Source organism: Myotis daubentonii, chromosome 3 (genome assembly GCF_963259705.1).
Source record: "Myotis daubentonii chromosome 3, mMyoDau2.1, whole genome shotgun sequence".
Taxonomy (NCBI): Eukaryota; Metazoa; Chordata; class Mammalia; order Chiroptera; family Vespertilionidae; genus Myotis; species Myotis daubentonii.
Genome location: NC_081842.1, coordinates 185,299,612 through 185,323,348, shown reverse-complemented (window position 1 = coordinate 185,323,348; position 23,737 = coordinate 185,299,612). Strand labels below are relative to the sequence as shown.

The 23,737-nt window shown below is 42.5% G+C and overlaps 1 protein-coding gene across 4 annotated transcripts in view; it reads right to left on the bottom strand.

The window, feature by feature from the left end:
- Positions 1 to 23,737, bottom strand: part of FAF1 (Fas associated factor 1) — a 399,416-nt gene that overhangs the window by 20,763 nt on the left and 354,916 nt on the right. For 3 of the 4 annotated variants that reach the window (XM_059689641.1, XM_059689642.1, XM_059689644.1), the window contains 3 exons: positions 19,609 to 19,689; positions 18,448 to 18,525; positions 7,526 to 7,738 (listed from right to left, as the gene is read on the bottom strand). In XM_059689641.1, coding sequence (XP_059545624.1) covers positions 7,526 to 7,738; positions 18,448 to 18,525; positions 19,609 to 19,689 — 372 coding nt within the window. The remainder of the gene's footprint in view (positions 1 to 7,525; positions 7,739 to 18,447; positions 18,526 to 19,608; positions 19,690 to 23,737) is intronic. The other variant, XM_059689643.1, reaches the window with a different exon arrangement.

Genomic DNA, 23,737 nt, shown 5'->3' with positions numbered 1-23,737 from the left:
CATTTAATGTTCACAAGCCTTTGAAATAGGTATTGTTACTTTCATTTCACCAAGAGATTAAGTAATTTCTCTAAGATCACTCTAGGAATAGGTGATCCAGAATTCAAAGCCAGGTCCATTGGATTCCACAGGCTACGTATGCTCTTGTTTCAGGCTATAATGCCGAAAAGAGCAGGTAGTGTTAAATAAATCATTCTTACAGTGTTGATTCATATTTGCTTAAAACAAGCAAGGAAAAATAAATACCAACAACTTCCCCTTTATTTTAAGTAGCCAGGCTAAGAAAGTATTCTCCCTCTGTGAGGAAAAGTGGCTGTAGTCTCAAGGACAACTGCAGGAAATCTGAGCAGACCAAAGCAGATTTGGGCAAATTTACATAAAGGATGTTGGCACTCTAGAAACTAAGAGATGGCCATATCCAGGGACTGTGTTTCCCTCAGCATCTCTTGAAAGTCTCCTTTGAGAATACAGGAATAACGGGTGCTTATTAATATTTTTCTGAAGCTACATCTACCTTTTATTACAGGACTAAGTTCTGTTACAAGCCAAGGTGAGAGGCAAAATCAAATGCTTAGAAGTTTCCCAGTTTACAGAGTTCCACTTACATATCCAGTAGTAAATCCCAGAAGTGAATCCGAGATATGAATATCTTAAAAAATAAAACTATATGTATGCCTAACAGCTATTCTTTTAAAAGGCTTGCTTGGTGGTCCTTGGCTGGCATTTGTGAACTTGGGTTTGGGGAAGGGGTCCCACCATTCCCAGAACTGATAAGAGTGGCTCACTAAGGCTAAACTGATTTTCATTTACATTTAACGTCCTTTTTGTTTTTAAAGTATTACTTATAGTTTATGCTTAACATCTGCTTTCCTTCTGGGATTCTGGAATGTTGGTATGTGCCAGGCAAAGGGTACCTACATGATCAGCTTCCAATAAAAATCTTGGGTACGGAGTCCCTAATAAGCTTCCTTGCTTGGCAATTATTTCACATGTATTGTCTCAAATCATTGCTGGGGGAATTAAGCTCATCCTGTGTGATTCCACTGGGAGAGGACTCTTGGAAGCTTGTGTCTGGTTTCCTATGGTCTTTACCTCATGTGCTTTTTCTCTGTGCTAATTTTGTGTTGTATCCTTTTGCTGTAATAAATCAGAGCCATGAGTATTACTATATGTCGAATATTGTAAGTTTTGCTAGGGAATCACCAAACCTACCTGGCAACCTTTCGGTGCTTGGGACACAGCTCAACCAACCGAGCCACACTGGCCAGAGCATGACCCAAACTTTTAACTATGCCTTTGTGTTTCCCCCTAATCCACATCTCCCTATGCAAGGCTTCATTTCCTTTATAATGCCTCCCCTTATCGCTGCAGGCTGAAATTACCTATTCTTCTGAGTACAATTTGTAATGCGTTTATTTTAGATGTGTGTTTTAACCAGAATGTGAACTCTTCAAGTAACAATTTCTTTTATTTCTTTATCGTTAGTGTCTGGTATGGAGGCTGGCAGAGTGGTTACTCAGCAAATGCCCTGCTATATATGAAAGAACAAATACAGTGAAATGTAAATTAAACTACTTATATATCCTTATGGTGGCAAATAAAATATCCTTGTATTACTGGTGAAGTCAGGTGTCATCCGCAGTAGCTTCTGGATACAGACTATAAGTTCTACAAGGGTAAGAACCATGTCACTATTTTCAGCACCGTGTTCGCCCTGTTGAGGTTAGTGCTTAACGTAATAAAGGCAGATGGATGAGAGAGGAAGTAATCTGTATACCAAAGTTTGTAAGGCTTTCCCCCACTTCATTTAAACAATCCTTACTGAAGGTCTTCTCTGTGAAAAACCCTGCTAGAAGCTTATTTATACTTACTCTCCTGAGAGGGAGAAAGAAAACATTTATGAGTTAGAGTTTCCTTAGAAAGCTGGGGAAAAAATAAATACCGATACATTCTGTTCTTTGTTTTAGAGTACACCTAAAATGTCTGGTACTGCATTTCTGAGTGTATGTTTTTCTACTTGGGTTCATAGCTATAGATCTGGAGGAAGAAATGTTTTTGAGACAAGAACAGGGGCTGTGTAATTACATGGGTCACCAGGTGCACAGGCCACAGTCCTGAAGCAACCTGCCATCACCATGCTCCTTTCCCATGTATCTACATTTTATACACAAAGACCTCACTTTCCATGCAGGTGGGGTGTCTCTGAGTGATACAGATATGAATAGAGGAAAAAAACCCCACCCAAAACCAGAGGAGGCAGGGAGGGAAAGAATTGTGGGACAGAAAAATGAGGAGGAGGAAAGAGTGGAATGAAGAAGAGTATAACAAGGGTATAACAAGTATAACAATCCTTGCAGGATTGGACAGAAGAAGGGGAGGGATGGGAAAGAAGGAGATGGTTGGGGGATACTGACAACCCCACACTGAATGGCCCTGGACCACTGTAGGTCTAGAGGACAACTGTGGGGCCAGCCGGGGCCTCTTACTCTGGTTCCTAGGCATGGTGAGTAGTGGGGTCAGTGCCATTCCTGAGCATTTAGGACTCAGCTGCTTCACTACCAACTCCCTTACAATGCCTGAGGAAGGAAATAGGCCCCTGATGTTCACATGGCTCTAACATATCCATGGGAGACGACTGTTAAAAACAGTGTAAAACAACACATGCATGACTGAGATCCAAATCAAGAGTAAAGTTTTTCTAAGACTATGTGACTGATCCTCTATGGACACTTAACAGTCTCTGATCATTCCCTTTCTTAAAAAATTTGGTAGCTCCCTACTGCCCTAGATAAGTACAGACACCTTAGAATGTTTTCAAAAACTCTTCACAATCTGGTTTCATACCTACCTCTCCCACCTTAAACCCTGCCTCTCATTACTCAATGTTCCCAGCATCCTGACAATTAGTTTTTCTGGGAAAGGTCTGTGTCTGCCATAGCTATGTTGGTTATTCCCCAGTGCTCAGTTCAGTAAATAGTTGGACAGCAGGGAAATCTTAGCATGAAGTGTTGCTCTGGTTGGGGGTGGAGGCGCAGAAGAGCATTTAGCCAGTCCTTTGGTGAGAAACCAGGCTCTGCTTTATGGAGAAAAGGCTGAAGACACAGTAAGACTCCTAGAGCTAAGTCTTATGTTATTTGTTATTAAAGAGGTGAGGTCTTAAGATGTGCTTTTTAACAGTCTTTAGTTTGGTGGTAATTTAAGATGACTTTTACAAATTAGATCCTAATCCTTGCAGACACAGATGGCTGTTACAGAATAGCCTTGTAAAAACACTAGTCATTTGACTTGAAAAAGCATTCAGAGAAGGATGAAGGGTCATTAACTCTCACCCCACCCCTGGCTCTAGGCGGTCTAATGAGTCCTGGGTGGGCTTTCTGGGTTAGGTCTGGGTCTGGAATCTGGGTGGGCCTAGGGCATCTCTTCTTATTTGAAACAACCTCTCTAGTTCACCCTGGAATCAGAGCTTTAGGATCAGACCTGAGGTCATTAACATTCAACAACAGTAACTGAATGTTTATGGGTGAGGCACCATGCAGAACCAGGGGGGACAGACATGAAGATGATATGGACAGTCTCTGTAAACAATTACAGAAAAATAGGACAAGTGCTACTAGAGGGAATGTACAAACAGCAATGGGTACATAGTGAGGAGCTTGGGAGAAGGGGAGGGCTTCCCAGAGAGGATGACATTTCAGTTGCACATTAAAAAAATGAGTTCCAACAGGGGAGCAAAAGCGGGAAGAGTGGATATCAAGGAAGAAAGAACAGAGGCATGAGAGTCTCTTGTGTCTTTAGTGAATAGTGAGCAATCTCATATCTCTTGGTAATGGAAATAAGTAATGAGAGGCAGGGTTTAAGGTGGGAGAGGTAGGTATGAAACCAGATTGTGAAGAGTTTTTGAAAACATTCTAAGGTATCTGTACTTATCTAGGGCAGTAGGGAGCTACCAAATTTTTTAAGTAAGAAAGGGAATGATCAGAGTGGGATTAAAAAAACCCCACTAGGTAGTGGGTAATTTCAGGCTGACCAAAAACCATAAAATGGACCCGTGCTGCATACTGGGAAGCTCTTGATTTCTCTTATAGGAAGAAAACTTTGCTTAGACTTTTTCTCTGGGCAACTGGGGCAAACTTAATCTACACTGTCCTTGGGATGAGGATGGAGGTTGCCCTTGGGATGGAGATAGAAATGTGGTTGGTGGGAAAGGAATAATGGGAGATGACTGTTAAAAACAGTGTAAAACAACACATGCATGATTGAGATCTAAATCAAGAGTAAAGTTTTTCTAAGACTATGTGACTGAGCCTCTATTGAAACTTAACAGTCTCACTGAAGAGGCCTCATTCTTGGCCTGCAGAGTTCAAGGCAAGCAGGTAGCAGGCCCAACAATCCTCTACATTTCATTTCACAGTTCCCCGACTTCCCACAGTCCACATTTTTGTCCTGTGGGAAGATGTCAATAACACGGATCATAAACCCAGATCCTTTTAAGAGACTGCTTCCCTTACCCTACCCTCAATAGTCAGTTTTAAAAATTAACTTGAAAGAAACTTTAACTTTAGGAGTCAGAAGGTCGTTGGACTCCATCTTTTCTAGCACTTCCTTCCATTTTACAGATGAGACCCAGAAGGGGAGTGAAAATAACTAAGGGCTGGGATCTTAAAGTTCCATGGTGATGGATGTTAACTAGACGTGTTGTGGTGATCATTTTGCAGTGTACACAAATATTGAATCATTATATTGTACACCTGTAACTAATATAAAGTTATATGTCAACTGTATCTCAATTAAAAAACAAGGGTTGGGAAGAACTAATTTAGCTCCTAAGTTTTGTAAGTTCTCCAAGGTGAGATGTAAAACTTAAGGCTAATCTTGAACCCCTTAACAGTGGTTCTTTTCCAAGCTTCACACATTTAGAGTTCAACTGCACTGACAGAATTTAAGGTATTTGGATGTGTGGCGCACACAGCATGCGCACACATGTGTTCCCTTGGGCATGTTTGTGCATGAACAATATATGAATAAGGAGGAAGAGTTTGGAGCAATAGGTAGAACTAGTGAAAGAGAGGCCAGCACCTGGGGTCCATCTAGTCCAGCCGTGGGCAAACTACGGCCCGCGGGCCGGATCCAACCCGTTTGAAATGAATAAAACTAAAAAAAAAAAAAAAAAAAGACCGTACCCTTTTATGTAATGATGTTTACTTTGAATTTATATTAGTTCACACAAACACTCCATCCTGCTTTTGTTCCGGCCCTCCGGTCCAGTTTAAGAACCCATTGTGGCCCTCGAGTCAAAAAGTTTGCCCACCCCTGACTAGATTCTAGTCTCTTTGATTTAGATATAAGTGGCAGGATCCTCATCCTACCTAGGGCATTTGAGAATGAATGGTGGAGCTAAACAACCACTGGCTTCTGTCTCTATCCTGCAAATCTGATAGTCAATGTGAGGGACTAAGATGAATGTTAATCAACTTCTTTGTTTGTGTGTTAGATAAAGTCCAGGTTACTAAACCTCATATTACTTGATGATAACAGAATCAAAGAATATTAAGATTTACTATGCATCTTAAAGGTAAGCTAGTCCATATAAAGTAGGAACACCAAGAATGAATCCTGCTCCAATATATATTCATTATTGCTGAGAAGGGATCATTCACTAGTGCTGAGTTATATCCAATGACAGAAAAATCACTACCTTACAACACAAGATAGTCCTCCCTTAGAAAATACTTTATTACAGGGCACTTTCTTGCCTCCTATAACTTTCAACTGATTGGTCCCACTTCTGTCTTTGGAGCCTCGAAGTCAAATCCCTTTTTTTCATGGCAGGCCTTCAATGACTGAAGATCAAACCATGTCTCCCATGCCTTTTCTTTCCCTAGAGGAAATGTTCCTCAAATTATATAATTTCTAGTCCCTCACCTTCCTATCAGCCCTGCTGTAGACATGCTCCTGTTTTTCACACTTCAGCCTGGTATAACGACTCTTTCAGAGGTTGTTTATCTTAGTATAGAGCTGAGTAGGACCATCAAGTGACCCTCTTGTTGGAATTGTAAGATTACATCTATAAAATTATAGCTAGCTTTTTGTTGGCAGTCAAAACACATTATTTATGTCCCAGTGCACGGATTCGTGCACATTGGAAGGAAATTAATTAGAAGAAATATTTTAATATCACTATTCGCATCTTGCTAATGAAAAGAAAACAGTATTCTACTGACTCTCCTATCTACCTACTCCAGGACTTCTGTGAGGATCAACTGAGGTGAGGCACGGGAAAACGCTTCACAGACATTTGGTTAAACTGTAAAATGTTTGCACCTGGATATAAAGCAAGTCGGTTCCTGGGTTGAAGAAACTCCAAGGAGGCTAGTCGCTAGGGAGAGGAAGCCAGGCGTTGCTATGTGATGTTATTACCTGGTGCCCACAGCGACTGTTTCTGGGCTGGGCTGGGCTGTGGGCAGCATTTTGCGCCATGGGGTCTTGACACCGTTGGCTGCGATTTGGTGGGATGTTGCTCTGGGGTGCTGGAGGGGCCTGTGTCCTACTTGGGGGAAGCCGAGTGTTGGTTTGTTGGTGCCAGGTCCGTGGTGCCATTTATTTTTAAATGGCCAATGAGTGTCATGGCACTCCTGCATTGAGCATCTGCCCTCTGGTGGTCAGTGCGTGTCATAGCTACCAGTTGGATGGACGGACACTTAGCCTTTTATATAGATAGTCAGCTTAATTCAACCATAAGCATGATCTTTCCATTGCAAACTTGAGCAATTGATTTTCTAAACTTAATGCATAAATCTCTCTACATTTCCGTAATATTTCTCCAGGTTCATTTTTGCCTATTGTTTTAGTATTTCAAGGTTTTCTTGAATCTTATTTTCCATAATCCAAAAATCTGAGAAAGTCTTCATTTAAGTTGCTAGTGAGCACAGTGAGTAATACAGGGTTAAATATAAAACCTCTTGGTTCCCTCCAGGAAGAGGGCAGTCTCTTAGTCAACACTTTGTGGTCACCACTGTTTAATCAGCAATGAATCCACCTAACTGTAGATTTATCTCTCTACTTTGCCTCAGAATACTATCAGAGACTATTAAGAATCTTGCTGAAATGCAGATACACAGTGAATATAGGTTACCCTCCTTGACTTCCAGGCTAATAAGAACTACTAAATCACAAAATACTCTTGTTTTAACATGACTCGTTCTTAGTAAACCTATAATCATTTGACCTTGATCTAACTCTGTTAGGTTGTTAAGCACACAATTTTCAGATCTATTCTGAGGTTTAGAGAGATGAGATCTTGGGAAAGCCTGTATGAATGCTGGAACAGGGGAAGTAGCTAGGAAAAAACCCCACACCTAGTACCTGAATTCTAGCATAGGCTATTGAGCATATGTCTGCTGTGCTGAGAGGCCATACCTTCCCCAAAGGCTGTACCATTGGACTTTCCTTGGACTACTTTATCCAGCCCTAATGATGGGACAGCTCCCATCTGGACACACTTCCCAAGAAAGGCATAGGAACTTACGTCTCTCCTAGGAAAGGTGCTCAGTAACTTGAACTCATTCCATGGAAATCCTTTGGAAGTTACAAAATCAAAGACAATCTGGAGCTTATTGCTGGCCAGAAAACGCCTCTCGAGGAACTCTCCACTGGGGGTACGGATCCGCAGTTTGCTCACGGGTTCAGCATCTTCTTTTGGCTCTGGAGGCAGGGCCTGCTCTAAGGAGAGCCGAATGGCCTAAGGAGAGCAAGAACCAGGTGTTAAACTATGTAATGGGTGAGACTGTGGGGAATGGGGGAGAGATTAGAAAAAAGCTGTTGCTTTCTAGAAACTCATCAGAAAGTTATTTCCCATTTATTAACCAAACCTAACACTTGAACAACAGACTCATGTGGTTTTCATTTTCTTAATATCAACCCAGCGATTTTCAAACCTTTTCATCTCATGGCATACATAAACTAATAAAATCTGTGGCACACCAAAAAATATATTTTTTACTGATCTGACAAAAAAAGGTATAATTTATATATATATATATATATATATATATATATATATATATATATATATATATATATATATATAAATAAACTAGAGGCCCGGTGCACAAAAATTTGTGCACTCGGGGGGGGGGGGTGAGGGGGGGTCCCTCAGCCCGGCCTGTGCCCTCTCACAGTCTGGGACCCCTCTAGAGATAATGATCTGCTGGCTTAGGCCTGCTCCCGGGTGGCAGAGGGCAGGCCCAATCCCTAGGTGCAGCCCCTGGTCGACCTAGAGCAGGGCCGATTGAGGAGTTGGGGCGCCACCCCCTGTCATGCACAGAGCAGGGCGGATTGGGAGGTTGCGATGCCACCCTCAGTCACGCTCAGGGTAGGGACGATTGGGGGGTTGGGGCACCGCCCCCGTCACACTCAAGGCAGGGTCGATGGGGAGGTTGAGGCGCCACCCCCTGTCACGCACAGAGCAGGGCCAATCAGGGGGTTGAGGAGCTCCCCCCTGTCACTCACAGAGTAGGGCCGATAGGGGAGTTGGGGCACCACCCTGTCACACACAGAGCAGGGCGGATCGGGGGTTGGGGCGCCGCACCCTGTCACACTCAGGGCAGGGCTGATGGGGAGGTTATGGCTCTACCCCATCACACACAGAGCAGGGCCCATGGGGGGGGCGTTGGGGTGCCGCCCTCTATCACCCACAGAGCAGGGCCGATCAGGGGGTTGGGGCGCTGCCACTGTCACACTCAGGGCAGGGCCGATGGGGAGGTTATGGCTCTACCCCGTCACACACAGAGCAGGGCCCGTGGGGGGGGGGGGGTTGGGGCGCCTTCCCCTGTCATGAATAGAGAAGGGCGGATAGGGAGGTTGTGGCCCCGCCCCCTGTCACACACAGAGCCGCAGGGCGATCAGGGGGTTTGGACGCTGCCCCCTGTCACACTGATCCCGGTGCCGGGAGGCCTCGCAGCTCCGCTGATCCCGGTGCTGGGAGGCATATTACCCTTTTACTATATAGGATAGAGGCCTGGAGCACGGGTGGGGGCCGGCTGGTTTGCCCTGAAGGGTGTCCTGGATCAGGGTGGGGGTCCCCATTGGGGTGCCTGGCCAGCCTGGATGAGGGGATGATGGCTGTTTGCAGCTGGTCACACCCCCTTCAGGGTGGGGGTCCCCACTGGGGTGCCTGGCCAGTCTGGGTGAGGGGCTGAGGGCTGTTTTCAGGCTGGCGGGTGACTGAAGCTCCCAACCGCTTTTTTTCTTTTCCTTTTTTTTTTTTTTTTTTTATTCTGGGCCAGCTTTAGCTCTGAGGCTTGGCTCCAGCTCTTAGGCCTCCGCTGCTGAAAGCAGGTATCTGGTTTGTTTGGGTTCTATAATCAAAACACTGTTTCAACTCCAGCTCTGAGATCCCGGCTGGCTGAAAGCAGGTTTCTGGGGTATTTTTGGCGTCTATATTTGTAACAATGTTTCAAACTGCAAGCTCAGAGGCCGGCAGCGGTAGGCGGGGAACGTTGGAGTCCTCTCTCACTGAAGCAAGCAAGCCTCATGTTCGCTTCAAGCTGCCTGGCTGCTGGCCGCCATCTTGGCTGGCAGTTAATTTGCATATCGCCCTGATTAGCCAATGGGAAGGGTAGTGGAGGTACAGCTATTTACCATGTTTCTCTTTTATTAGATAGGATTACCTAACCTTTTGCTCCAAAGTGATTTTTCAAAAAATATATTTTTATTGATTTCAGAGAGAAGGGAGAGGGAGAGCAAGATAGAAACATCAACGATGAGAGAGAATCATTGATCAGCTGTCTCCTGCATGCCCCCTACTGAGGATTGAGCCCACATCCCAGGCATCTGCCCTTGACCAGAATTGAACCCGGAACCCTTCAGTTCGCAGGTCGGTGCTCTATCCACTGAGCCAAATCAGCTAGGGCCAAAGTGATTAAAAAAAAAAAATCAGGTGCCTATAATTGTATATAAGGATTTCTGGTACTAAGAATTAACCAATCAGGGAGAAACCAAGATGGTGGCATAGGTAAACACCGGAAATTGCTGCCTCCCACAACAAATTCAAAACTATAACTAAAAGACAAAACGGACATCATCCAGAACCACAAGAAGGCTGGCTGAGTGGAAATTCTACAACTGGAAGGAAAGAGAAAAGCACAATGAGACTCAGAGGAAGTGAGGAAGTGCAGAGGTACGGAGGCGCATGCGGAAAGGGCTGGCAACTGAGGACATGGCTGTCTTTTTGAATTGGGAGGGAGTCACAAGCCCCCAACTGCTCTGAACTCAAGTTCTGGTTGAGTCTCTGGGAACCCAGACTCATACGGGGAGAAACCGGACTGTCTGGCAGCAGGCAGAACTTGGAACTCGAGGGCGGCTTTCTCTCAGAGGTGCTTGCAGCGATTACCAGGACACTGAGACCCCGGGCCCCTTAGGGCAGGGCTGAGGATCAGCCATAGCTGCTTGCTCCGCCCTGTTGATCCCCTGAGACCCCACCCCACCCAAGCTGTGCGCAGAGGCTTTTGCAGATGAATGCCCTGGCCCTTTGCAATCTAACAATTACCTAACAAACTGCAGCTGAATCAGAGAGACCCAGAACATCCAAAAAAAGGCCCAAGGCCCCATAGCAGCTTGCATTGCCTCACAGCTGGGCCTCATTTGGGCACCTCCAAACCCCAAACAAGGAAGGGAAATCTGCAGATCTCTTCATAGCTCCTGCTGGGTAGCCTCAGGCAGTGGCTAAATTAGCACCTCCTTAGATCCAAGAGCCAGTGTACCCAGTGGTCAGAGTGGGACCATCCAATTATAACTCCTCAGATCCATAAGGGACACACTCAGGGCGCAGACTCAGTGAGCACCAAAGCCCCACTGAAGCAAGTCTTGCCCCAGAAGGGTGTCTTCAGCACAGAAGTTCTCCAACCGTAGACACAGCTGATTCTCACAGCCAATTGGCCTGGAGGTCAATTCCTCCCAGTGATACCTACAACAATCAAGGCTTAACTACAACAAGACTGTGCACACAGCCCACAAAGGCGTGCACCAAGAGTGTCCACCTCAGGTAATTGGGGAGGCTGAGCCACTGGGCCTTATAGGACACCTAGCACACAAAGCCACTCTACCAACACAGGGAAGCATAAAAAATGCGGAGACAAAGAAATAGGTCACAAATGACAGAAATGGAGGAAAGCAAACTACTGGATATAGAGTTCAAAACCACACTTTTAAGGTTTTTCAAGAATTTTCTAGAAACCGCCGATAAATTTAGTGAGACCCTGGAGGATATGAAAAAAGACCAACTAGAAATTAAGCATACACTGACTGAAATAAAGAATAATATACAGTGATCCAACAGCAGACAAGAGGTTCCCAAGAATCAAGTCAAAGATTTGAAATACAAAGAAGCAAAAAATACCCAACAAGAAAAGCAAAAAGAAAAAATAATCCAAAAATATGAAGACAGTGTAAGGAGCCTCTGGGACAACTTCAAGCGCACCAACATCCGAATTATAGAGGTCCCAGAAGAAGAGAGAGAGCAAGATATTGAAAACCTATTTGAAGAAATAATGACAGAAAACTTCCCCTACCTGGTGAAAGAAATAGACTTACAAGTCCAGGAAGTGCAGAGAACACCAAACAAAAGGAATCCAAAGAGGACCACCCCAAGACACATCATAATTAAAATGCCAAGGCTAAAAGACAAAGAGAGAATCTTAAAAGCAGCAAGAGAAAGACAGTCAGTTACGTACAAGGGAGTACCCATACGACTGTCAGCTGATTTCTCAACAGAAACTATGCAGGCCAGAAGGGAGTGGCAAGAAATATTCAAAGTGATGAATAGCAAGAACCTACAACCAAGATTACTTTATCCAGCAAAGCTATAATTTAGAATTGAAGGTCAGATAAAGAGCTTCACAGATAAGAAAAAGCTAAAGGAGTTCATCACCACCAAACCAGTATTATATGAAATGCTGAAAGGTATTCTTTAAGAGGAAGAAGAAAAAGGTAAAGATAAAAATTATGAACAGCAAATACATATCTATCAACAAGTGAATCTAAAAACCAAGTGAATAAAAAATCTGATGAACAGAGTAAACAGGTGAATATAATAGAACCAGGGGCATAGAAAGGGAGTGGACTGACAATTCTTGGGGGGAAAGGGGTGTGGGGGTTCAGGAAGAGACTGGACAAAAATCGTACAACTATGGATGAGGACAGTGGGAGGGGTAAGGGCAGAGGGTGGGGTGGGAGCTTGGTGGAGGAGAGCTATGGGGGGAAAAAAGAGGAACAACTAATAATCTGAACAATAAAGATTTAATTAAAAAAAAAGAATTAACCAATCAGATGCAACATTACTATGAGATGTGATCAATAAGATGCAACTCATATGACTAATATATTTATAATTCAAGCCAGCATTCACACTGGATGGCTATTGTTGTGTTGGTTGTGACAATCTATTTGACAATCTAAGGGAAAAGTGGTCAGTGCCCCAGACTAAATAGTCAGGTAATGCATGTTTTAAAAATTCTTGCAGCACACTGGTTAAAAATCACTGTATTAGCCTAAGGGGCAATTAACTAAAATAAATTCCAACCTGTTTTATTATTATTTTTTAAAAATGTTTTATTGATTAAGGTATTACAAATGTGTCTTTATCCCCTCATTGCTTCCTCATCCCCCAGTTGTTTTATTATTTTTTATTTTGTTTTTTATTACTCCTCACCCAAGGATATTTTTTCCATTAATTTTAAGAGGGAGTGGAAGGGAGAGAGTGAGGGAGAATAAGAGGGGGAAGAGAGAGAGAGAGAGAGAGAGAGAGAGAGAGAGAGAGAGAGAGAGAGAGAGAGAGAGAACATCAGTGCGAGAGAGACACATTGCCTTCTGTATGCACCCTGACCTGGCTGTAGAGAACCTACAACCCAGGTACATGCTCTTGACCGGGAATCAAACCCAAGAACGGGAATCAAACCCGTGACCCTTGAGTACATGTGCTGACGCTCCAACCACTGAACCACACCGGCCAGGGTGACACAAATTATTAAAGTGGTAAGTAACTCCATAGAAAAGGAAAGGTAATTTAATTTTTTAATTTTTTTTTACTAAAGGGTTAGGGTATTTGAGATTGAGGAAAGAGGTATTACATACCCAGTTGCTTCCTTTCTAGGATGAAAATTAAGGCTATTAAAGGAATTTACAAAACACACCTTCACATAACTATTCACATTTGAAAAATATACATTTCCTATGTAGAAATGACTTAAAAGTTTGTAGAATACTGGATATATTAACATTAAAATGGAATGGGCCCTGGCCAGGTGGATCAGTTAGTTGAGCGTTGTCCCATACACCAAAAGATTGCAAGTTCAATTCTACTCAGGGCACATACCTAGATTGCAGGTTCCATTCCCAGTCAGGGCACATATGGGAGGCAACTGACCCCCTGGTGGTCAGTGCACATCACAGCGACCAGTCATTCCACTGGTCGTTCCGCCATTCAGTCAATTTGCATATTAGGTTTTATTATATAGGATTGGTATCCTGAGTCAGCAATGAGTTTCAGCTGAATAGTTTCAAGTATTAAACTATTCTAGTAATGTTGTCATATATTAATAACTCAGTGAATATATGATGCTATGTATATCAAAATTAAATTCTAGTTATACTGTCTTTTTTTTAAAAAAATTTTTTTTATTGAGTTTTAGAGAGAGAGGGGAAAAGGGAGAGGGAGAGAGAGAAACATTGATGTGAGATCCATACATCGATCAGCTGCCTCCTGCATGTTCCACAACCCGGGCATGCACTCCGACTAGGAATTGAATTGGGAACCTCCTGGTGCACGGAATGATGCCCAACTAACTGAGCCACACTGGCGAGGGTTGCCTTCTGCATGAGCCCATACCAGGGCTGGGGATTGAGCCTACAATCAAGGTTATGTACCCTTGACCAGAATTGAGCCCGTGACCTTTCAGTCCATGGGTCAATGCTCAACCATTGAACCAAACTGGCTAGCGCAGTGTCCTTTATATCACTGTTTTTCAACAATGTTTACTTATATGAGGCCTTTGCTTTTAGTCAGTAGATTTCAAACTGAGCTACTAATCTAGTTTTTTGTTCTTTCTTGCCAGTAAAACTTGGGTATTTAGATGCCAAGATTGCTAACTTTAATCTAATATCTCTTCATTGTTTCCCACACTGAATCCATGGTGTGGGATATCTGAGGCCAGTTTTCATTCTGGGGAAAAGCCTTGGAGAGTGGGTACACTGAGGAGCTGACACTGTCTGTACAATGAATGGGGTAATGAGCTACTGTTGTTTATTCTTCTGAAGTATAACTGGTTGGGTTCAGGTAATAATGTAGCATCTGTTGTTATATTGTGCATGGAAATGTCAAAACAGAAAGCAAGCAGACAGGTGGATTAAGGGGAGAACAGGAGGAAAAAAACAGGAAATATCACATTAAGTTCTGATTTAAAGTAGGGAACAATGATTTGAGTTTTGATGTTAGGCACTTATTGTGTGCTGGCTATGTGTGACTTCTCAATGAGCTTCAATTTTTCTCACTTGTAGAGAAATCTCTAATCTTGTAGCTTGTTTTAACGGTCAATGAGAACACTTGAGATACAGATGATACTCAACAAAGTATTTTCTACCCTCCATAACTGAGAGCCCTCAGCGTACAGAGACTGGGTTTGTCAGGCATAGTGTCCTGTACATATATGACAGGCACTCAATAAGTGTTTAAACATGAGTAAACTGATTTCCAAACAGTAAAATATTACACATATTTGAACACTGGGCTCAATTATCACTTCTTCTATAATGCTGTCTGATTCTCAAAGCTGTAAGTGACTTTTACTTTGCCCTTAAACTCCTTAAGTATTTCGCTTTTACTTTTCATGTTATTTTGCACATTTTTCCTTGACTTGCTATTACTTGTAGACATTTTGCATCTTCTCTACAAGATGTAATCTCTTCTGGCAGGTAGAAAATGTTTTATATTCCTTTGTTTATCCTTCAGTGCTTAGCACAGTTCTTGTTAAAAAAACATTAGTTGAGTAAGTATGAGGTGACATTCTCTGACTGAGAATGATGACTAGTGAGTTTTCCTCCGTTCCAGTTAGGGCTCTCCAGGCTTTCCATCACTTGTTAGATGGCTTCCTCTTTTCATGAGCAAACCTTGCTATTAATCTCACATCTAGAAAAAAAGTTCTTTTCTGTGAAGCCACCCTAGGAAGTCATTTAACACCCTTTCTCTTTGTTTTCACTGCATTAACGCGGACCTCTATAATAATGTTAGATTTGGTATTGTAATTCTATTTTACAAGACTATGAACTCCTGGATGGGAGGACCCATGTCCGTATCCCTACCTCCTAAAAGATTTTGGGCACATACTAAGTATTAAAATAATTGTAAAATGAGTGAATGAAAAATTATCTATATTGTTATGGAGAAGACATGGACATAAGGGTGAAAAAAATCAGTCAAGCTAAATGCATTTCCCATATTTAAGGGCCCAGTACAAGAGGTTGCAGAAGTAACTCACTGTCTTTTGGTGGGTAAAGTGAAGCCTAGTTAAAAGGCTGAAAATAGAGAGAGAACCATGATGGTGGCGTAGGTAAACTCCTGTACTCTCCGCTTCCCCCAAAATTACAACTAAAATACGGGATAACCATCATTCAGAATCCCCTGAAATCTGGCTGAATGAAAGTAAATACAACTAGAAAAGTAAAGAAGAAAGCACATTGAGATTGGTAGAAGGGGTAGAGACACAGAATGGGCTACTCCAACCCACATGTGTGGAATTTTTTAATCAGGAGGGATCTCTCTAAGGCCTCCCATGAGAAGCAGGGCATCCCTGCCACACACCAGACCCCGACCACAGAGTTCCAGAGCTGGGAAGAGAAGCTTCGGGATTGTGGCTGAGTGACACAGAGACTGCTGGAATTCCAGGTGTTCCTCTTAAAGGATCTGTGCATAAACTTACAGGGTCTCACTTCCTCTGAGCTCCAGTGTTGGGTGGCAGCTTTGAATCCAGAGACATAAAGGGAAGAATTGGACTGTCTGGCATCCAGGCAGGAACTAGGGGGCAGCTTTGTCCTGGACAGGGGTGCTCACAGCATCATTGTTCCTGTGCTGGGACCTCCCTTGTTGCAGAGCTGACTGGCAGCTATACCTGAGTTCCCATCACCATGGCCTACACTGTTCACTCATCCCTGGTGATTCCCTAATACCCCACCCCATCCAATTTGAAGCCCTACTCAAGCTGCTTGCAGCAGCTTTTCCATACGAATGGCCTATCCTGGCTCAGGCTTCAGATTTTGCTAAACTTTCTCAAACAAGCAGCAGTGGGACTCAGCATGCCCCAAACCTATCAATAAAAGGCCCAAGACCTGGCACTAGCATCAACTTGCCTTGCTTCACAGCTGGGCCTTGCCTGGGCACTTCCTAGCCCAATCCAAGTCGCAGCCATTTGCAGATCTCTCTGTAGCTCCTGCTGAGTGGCTCCAGGCAATGCCTGACTTTGCACCTCCTGGGAGGTCCCAGAGCCAATGCACCTGGTGGACAACTCAGACCATACTAGATTACAACTTTATGTATCCACAAATGACACACTCAAGAAGCAGACTCAGTAAGTCCTGCTACATAGGGGTGTCTCCTGCACAGCAACTCTTCCATTGTAGATATAGCCGGTCCTCACAGCCAATTGGCCTGGAGACCAATTCCTCCCAGTGATGCCAATCAAGGCTCAACTACAAAAAGACTGTGACACAGCCCACATATGGGCGCACCTAGAGTGCCCAGCTCAGGTGACTGGGGAGGCTGAACTATTACAGGACACCTATTACACAAGGCCACTCTACCAATTCCAGGAAATATAACAGTTCTACCTAATACATAGAAATAAACCCTGGGAAACAGCTAAAATGTGCAAAGAAACATGTTACAAATAAAAGAAATGGAAGCAAGCAAACTACTAGATACAGAGTTTAAACCAACGGTTACAAGGTTACTCAAAGATCTTAATGAGAATGTCAAGGGACTTAGTGAGACTTCCAAGGACCTTAGTGAGAATGTAAAAAAACAGGAAAAAGGACCAGTCAGAAAATAAGCATACACTAACTGAAATAAAGAATAATTTACAGGGATTCAACAGTAGAGTAGAGGATTCCGAGAATCAAATCAACAATTTGGTATATGAGGAAGCAAAAAACATCCAATCAGAAGAGCAAAAAGAAAAAAAAAAATCTAAAAATATGAAGATAATGTAAGGAGCCTTTGGGACAATTTCAAGTGTACCAACATTCACATTATGGAGATGCCAGAAGGAGAAGAGAGAGAACAAGATATTGAAAAATTATTTGAAGAAATAATGACAGAAAACTTCCCCTACCTAGTGAAAGAAATTGACTCACAAATGGAAGTGCAGAGAGTCCCAAACAAGACCCACCTAAAAAGGCACACATCAAGACACATAATTAAAATACTAAAGGTTAAAGACAAGGAGAGAATCTTAAAATCAGCAAGAGAAAAGCAGTTAGTTACCTACAAGGGAGCACCCATACAACTGTCAGCTGATTTCTCAACAGAAACTTTGCAGGCCAGAAGGGAGTGGCAAGAAATACTCAAAGTGATGAATAGCAAGAATCTACAGATTACTCTACCCAGCAAAGCTATAATTTAGAATTGAAGGTCAGATAAAGAGCTTCACAGACAAGAAAAAGCTAAAGGAGTTCAAATAATACCAAACCAGTATTAGATGAAATGTTGAAGGGTATTCTTTAAGAAGATGAAGATGAAGATGAAGATGGAGGAAGTGGAGGAGGAGGAGAAAATATGAACAATAAAATGGCAATAAATACGTATCTATCAACAAGTGAATCTAAAAATGAAAATAAACGAACAAGAAATCGAATGAACAAAGTAAACTGATGAATAAAACATCTCAAAGGGGGGTGGGGGAGTGGGATATATCTCAGAGGGAAGGGGTGGGAGTGTGGGGGGGGGGGTGGAAGGGATTAACCAAAAGATCTTACAAGCATATACGCATTATCTATGGACACAGACAACAATAGAGCGATGAAGGTCTGGGGCAGAGTGGGAACAGGTTGGAGGGGAGCAAAGGGGGAATAAAAAGGGAACAACTGTAATACTCTCAACAATAAAGATTTTTTTAAAAAAGGTTGACAATACAATCTTTGTATTTTTGGGGTGAGACAATATCCAGGAAGAATGGGAGTATTTGTCAGGCAAGAAGAAGGGGAAGGAATAGAAACCTATGAATCTAGTCTAAGATCAAGTTTTCTAAGTGTTCTATACAACAGATTAGGAAAGGATAAGATCTTCCATACTAAAATGAGTCTGGGAAATGTGGAAAGAAGTTCTAAGAACTATTAACAGCCTCAGTATCAAATGCAGAGGACACAAACCTAGCCTTTGAATTACATTTTTAAGTTGTGCCATACCTCACGTTCCTCTTCTTGTTCTTTTCGAATCTGCTCCAAACGAGACTGTTCTGCCATCTCTCTCTCATGAGCTTCCCTCTGTTGATAAAAGAGAAAGGGAGTCAGCATTCAATAAACACTTAAAAAAAAGAAAGGGGTGGAGGAGGAGGAGGAGGAGGAGGAGGAGGGAAAAAAGAGAGAGAGAGAGAGAGAGAGAGAGAGAGAGAGCGAGCTAAGTTCCAGCATGACCCAGAGGTGCACTGTGGTAATAAAGCATTTTCTCTGGAATAAGAATAAAAATGAAAGCAACAACAAAGCATAGCTCTCTGTTCATGTTGGGTTCCTATTCAAATACCTAGGTAGCTCTGAGTAGTGTTGCATTCATTAGAACCGTTGTCTCATCTTCCTTTCTAGTCTTTTTGGCTATGTTTCCTTTACCCAAATATCAAGCTTTATTCATGTCAGCCTCTACCATGCACCCCTTGCTGTTAGCAAATATTACTTTTTCTCTTCCACCCCTCTTCATCCAGTTCACATATACAGTCTCTTATATGGACCCCCCACCCCCCCAGTCCATTCTCACTTCTTGGCTTTTCAGAAAAGCTAAACAAACAAACAAGCAAATACCAAAAACTTTCTACTGAACTCCTGTTCACTGAATTCTCACAGAACTTAGTGCTTCACTTATGACATTTAGAATCCTTGCCTAAGTGTTACAGCTATCTGTGCTCTTGACTTAATCTACTCTTTACCACATTTTTGAGGGCAAACTGTGGCTCATCCTTTTTAGACTCTTTCGATGCCCAGTACAGAAGCAGGTGCTCGAAAAGCATTAAATAAATCAGTGGTTCTCGACCTGACTGCACATTAGAATCACCTAAAAGTGTTTTAAAAATTGTTAGGTTGTACCCTAGACTCACTAAAAATAAAATAAAACAGATAATATGCCCATTTTGTTTTCATTTTTATGATTCTCAACAAACTTCATCTTGTCAAAATGAACCATACCATACTTTAAGGACCCAGGGGCAAAATTATGTTTTTCTGTTAATTGAATCTGGCTTTCTCCATTGCAAATCCAACATTTTTGGGGATCAAAGTGATAAAAGGGCTGGCACTTAAGTAATGAAAAAACATTCTGGTTTGAGTTCTTTATCCCAGAAGTCCCTTGACCAAACCTACTTTTGCTCTGTCAGCCTCAAGTGAAAGGCGATAGGCCTCATCTTGTTCTCTCTTCACATTTTCTCTTGCTTCACGTTCATCCTTAAAAGAAAGGAAAAGATTCAAATGTGTTTTACCATATTACATTATTAAAAGGAAAAAGTGGCAATCTTGTTTTACTCATGTGTGAATTTATTATAAGTAAACAAGATACTTTTAAGATGCATAAAATATAAATAAGCAAACAAACAATAAGATGAGTAGCATGGTATATAGTGAAAATAAGAATGTTTGAAGACTAGCTCTCTACCACTAACAAACTGTGTGACCTTGGACAAGTCATTTAACCTTTCTAGGTCTCAGTTTCTTCACCTATAAAATAAAAATAATATTTGTCCCATAGGGTTGCTGTGAAAATTAAATGCAATCAACACTAATAAAAGAGAAAAATGGTAATTGGCGTACGAGCTACCCTTTTCATTGGCTAATCAGGGCTATATGCAAATTAACTGCCAACTAAGATTGGCAGTTAACTGCCAACAAGATGGCGGTTAATTTGCATATGTAGGCACAATGCAGGGAGGCGAAAGGGAAAGCAGGAAGAAGCCCCCTGCCACTGACAGTGATCGGAAACCCAGGGGGGAGCTAAGAGCTGGGGGGCAGGGCAAAGGCGGCCCTGGGGCCACCTTTGCCCTGCCCCCCAGCCATGATCGGAGAATCAGGTGTCTTTTCCGCCCTGGCCAGTGATAGCAGGAAGTAGGGGTGGAGCCAGCGATGGGAGCTGGACACGGTCGAAGCTGGCAGTCCCAGGAGCTAGGGGTCCCTTGCCTGGGCCTAAAGCGAAGCCCACGATTGTGGGGCCGCTGCAGCTGCGGGTCCCCGCTGCCCGAGCCGGACGCCTCAGCCAGAGGCGTCAGACCTGGGCAAGGGGCCGATTCTGCGATTGGAGGGTGATGGGGGTCAACGCCTGAGGGCTCCCAGTATGTGAGAGGGGGCAGGCTGGGCTGAGGGACACTCCCCCCCCCCCCACACCCAGTGCACGAATTTCGTGCACCGGGCCCCTAGTCTATAATAAAAGCGTAATATGCTGATTAAACTGGAAAGCTGAACGACCTTCCGGACGAAGCTGTGGTGGCGGGGGCTGAGGCAGAGGTGGTTAGGAGTGATCAGGCAGGCAGGCAAGCAGTTAGGAGTTATTAGGCAGGCAGGCAGAGGTGGTTAGGGGCGATCAGGCAGGCAGGCAGGTGAGTGGTTAGGAGCCAGTGGTTCTGGATTGCGAGAGGGAAGTCCGACTGCCGGTTTAGGCCCGATCCCACAGGAGGATTGGGCCTAAACTGGCAGTTGGACATCCCCCAAGGGGTCCTGGATTGCCAGAGGGTGCAGGCTGGGCTGAGGGAACCGCCCCCCCCTTCAGTGCATGAATTTCATGCACCAGGCCCCTAGTAATATATAAACTCTCTAGCAAAGCACTTGACAGTTCATTTTTATAATGATTAGTTCCCTTTGTTTTCCACCTGATTTTTCTAAGATAAACTTGGAGAATGTCAGCATTGGGACTAAGAACTGGGAGAGAATAAAGGTCTTGGGAGTAATATCCTGGTCAGCATAAGGAGAGTCTGAAAGCAAAATACCCTAGTTAACTTCAGTCCATACCACACCACTAAAGCTTGGTTATCAAGTAAGTATTTCCTCAATACCTTCACACTCATGAAGTGTGAATAACTGAGAAGTTCTCTAGATCTTTTAGAATATTTTTAGCTTCTGAAATAATTATGCCACCTGCCTACATTTAAATTGCAATTTCATACAAAATTAAAAGTTAATTCAACTGTCAGAACTTCTCATTTATTAAATTCTAGAGTATAGTCAATATACATGTACTTAAATTTAATAAATACATCTGTTGGCATTAGACTATAGATGCCCTTTTTGGTCATTTTGTTTAATAGGCTGAATCACAAAGTCACAAATGGTTAGCTATTTTGATGTTAAAAATGGAATTTCATATGGTTTAACTTATTACTTTGTAACTTTTTGTCTCCCCTATTCATTATATGCTCACTCAAGGTTGAGTATATGCTCAGCACTGTCTTAGGTGCTCTTTCTAATTCAAGCCTGAACTTCTCCCTGAAGTCTCATACACCTTATAGCTTCAATGATTCAATTAATTTCACAATCACTTGTATGAATAGTAATATTTCATTAATTCCAAATCTTTCAAGTAAAAAAATAGGAAGATTTAGATGTTGAAGCTAATTGCTATACTATCTAAAATGAAAAAGTATCCTAGGGAAAATATATGTTGGAACAAAATATAAGGAACAATGATTAACCTAACTGAGACCACACAGGCTGCAAAGCAGTCAAAATAATTTACATGTCATATAATATTACACATGAATAAAATGGGTTTTAAAAATGTCTACTTGGAAACTTGTACTTATTCATATTATTTATATTTAATATTTTAAAGCAATAGAAACATATTCCTTTAAATGTATCTTCACTAATTCATCTGGGTAGTTCCCACTTTGGTCTATATGCTAAAGCTTTACTATGACCAGGTACAATAAGCCTGATAGGACATATTTTATATATATTTTTATATTTGCATTTGCCTAACTTATTACTCTCTAAACTCCATCCCCCACTCAATATACAAGTTTGTACAGAATGGCTATGGCTGATCTATATTTGATATATAATGTCTTCTTTTTTTAAGTCACTGAGGACAGATAATGGGAGGAGTAGCAGACCCCTGTTCAAGTTCTAGTCCTGCCAGAAGCAAGCTGTGTGTTCTTGGGCAAATAATGTCTCCCTTTTCAGTCATTTATTAAAGGATTGAATTTCTAATGATTCTATACTTCTGTGGACAAGTCTATTTTTCCAAATTTAGATATACCTAATATAATCAACAACATATGGGGTAATCTTATCCTTTTATATTTCAGATGATAAAATATTCACTGTCTTTAAAAATTTTAATTTTACTTTCCTTTCCTGATCCTACGCCTCCAAATTAATGCAGGTTTTTCTCATTCTGTACATTCCCTTTAAAACATTTGTTACAATTGCATTCATTATAATATAATTTTTTATTTAATGTGAGATTCTCCGATGACACTGAAAGCATCATAAAGGCAGGGGCCGTGTCTATATTTTACACCTCTGCATTCCAAGTATTTCACACAGTGCCTAGATTTTTGGAGGTGTTTAATAAGCACCTGTTGAATAAATGAGTTGTCTTTCCAGGCATAAAATACTTTTTGTCTGCAGTAAAAATTAAGGAGGAAAAAGATATAGCTCATGCCGGGGTTCTGCCCCAGCAGGTCCAGGGTTCCCCAAAGGTGTGGACGGAGTCGGCGAAGAAGGAATGACATGGAGGCAGTGTTCAGTTGATCAGCAGTCTAGCCAGGATCTCTAGCCAGGATCTCCAGCCAAGTTCTGGTCTGGATCTCCAGAGAGGTTCTGCTTCGGATCTCCAGCCAGGTTCTGTGGCCATGTTCCCTCGCTAGGTTCTCCAGCCAGGTTCTGTCCAGGTTCTCCAGAGAGGTTCTGCTGGTTCTCCAGCCAGGTCCAGTCACCAGGTTCTAGTCAGGTTCTCTTGCCATGTTTTATAGTCAGGTTCAGTCCAGGATCTTTTGCCATGTTCTCTCCAGTGAAGTTCTTCTGTCTCCAGGCTCCATGTAGGTTCTGTCTTCTGAATTCTGTGTTCTAAGTTGTGAGTGTTTCTGTCTTGTTACAACTGTATTTATACCAGTTGATTCAATCCTATCAATCTCTATTACAAAGGTTAGGGCGTTTCTTATCTCCATTCCAGGGAGAAAAGATTATGTAGTTTAAGCATGATTGTTCATAGTTAAAGTGATTAATTACCCGCCTGGCACTTAGTTGAGGGGTTTTATTCCCTCCCTAACTTCAGGGGAAAATCCCTACCTGGGGATTCAACCTTTCTCGGAGAGGTGACCTTGGTTAAAACACAGCGCCAAGAAGGTGAGCAAACATATTAAGAACAGTATGCCATATATGCCAGGTCCCTTGAAACAGCAAGCATGGACCGGCTCCCGGCAAGCTCATCCATAAAGCAGCCCCATCTGAGTCCATGACATTGACTGGCCGGGCAGAGATGACCTGTTATGATACTATGGAC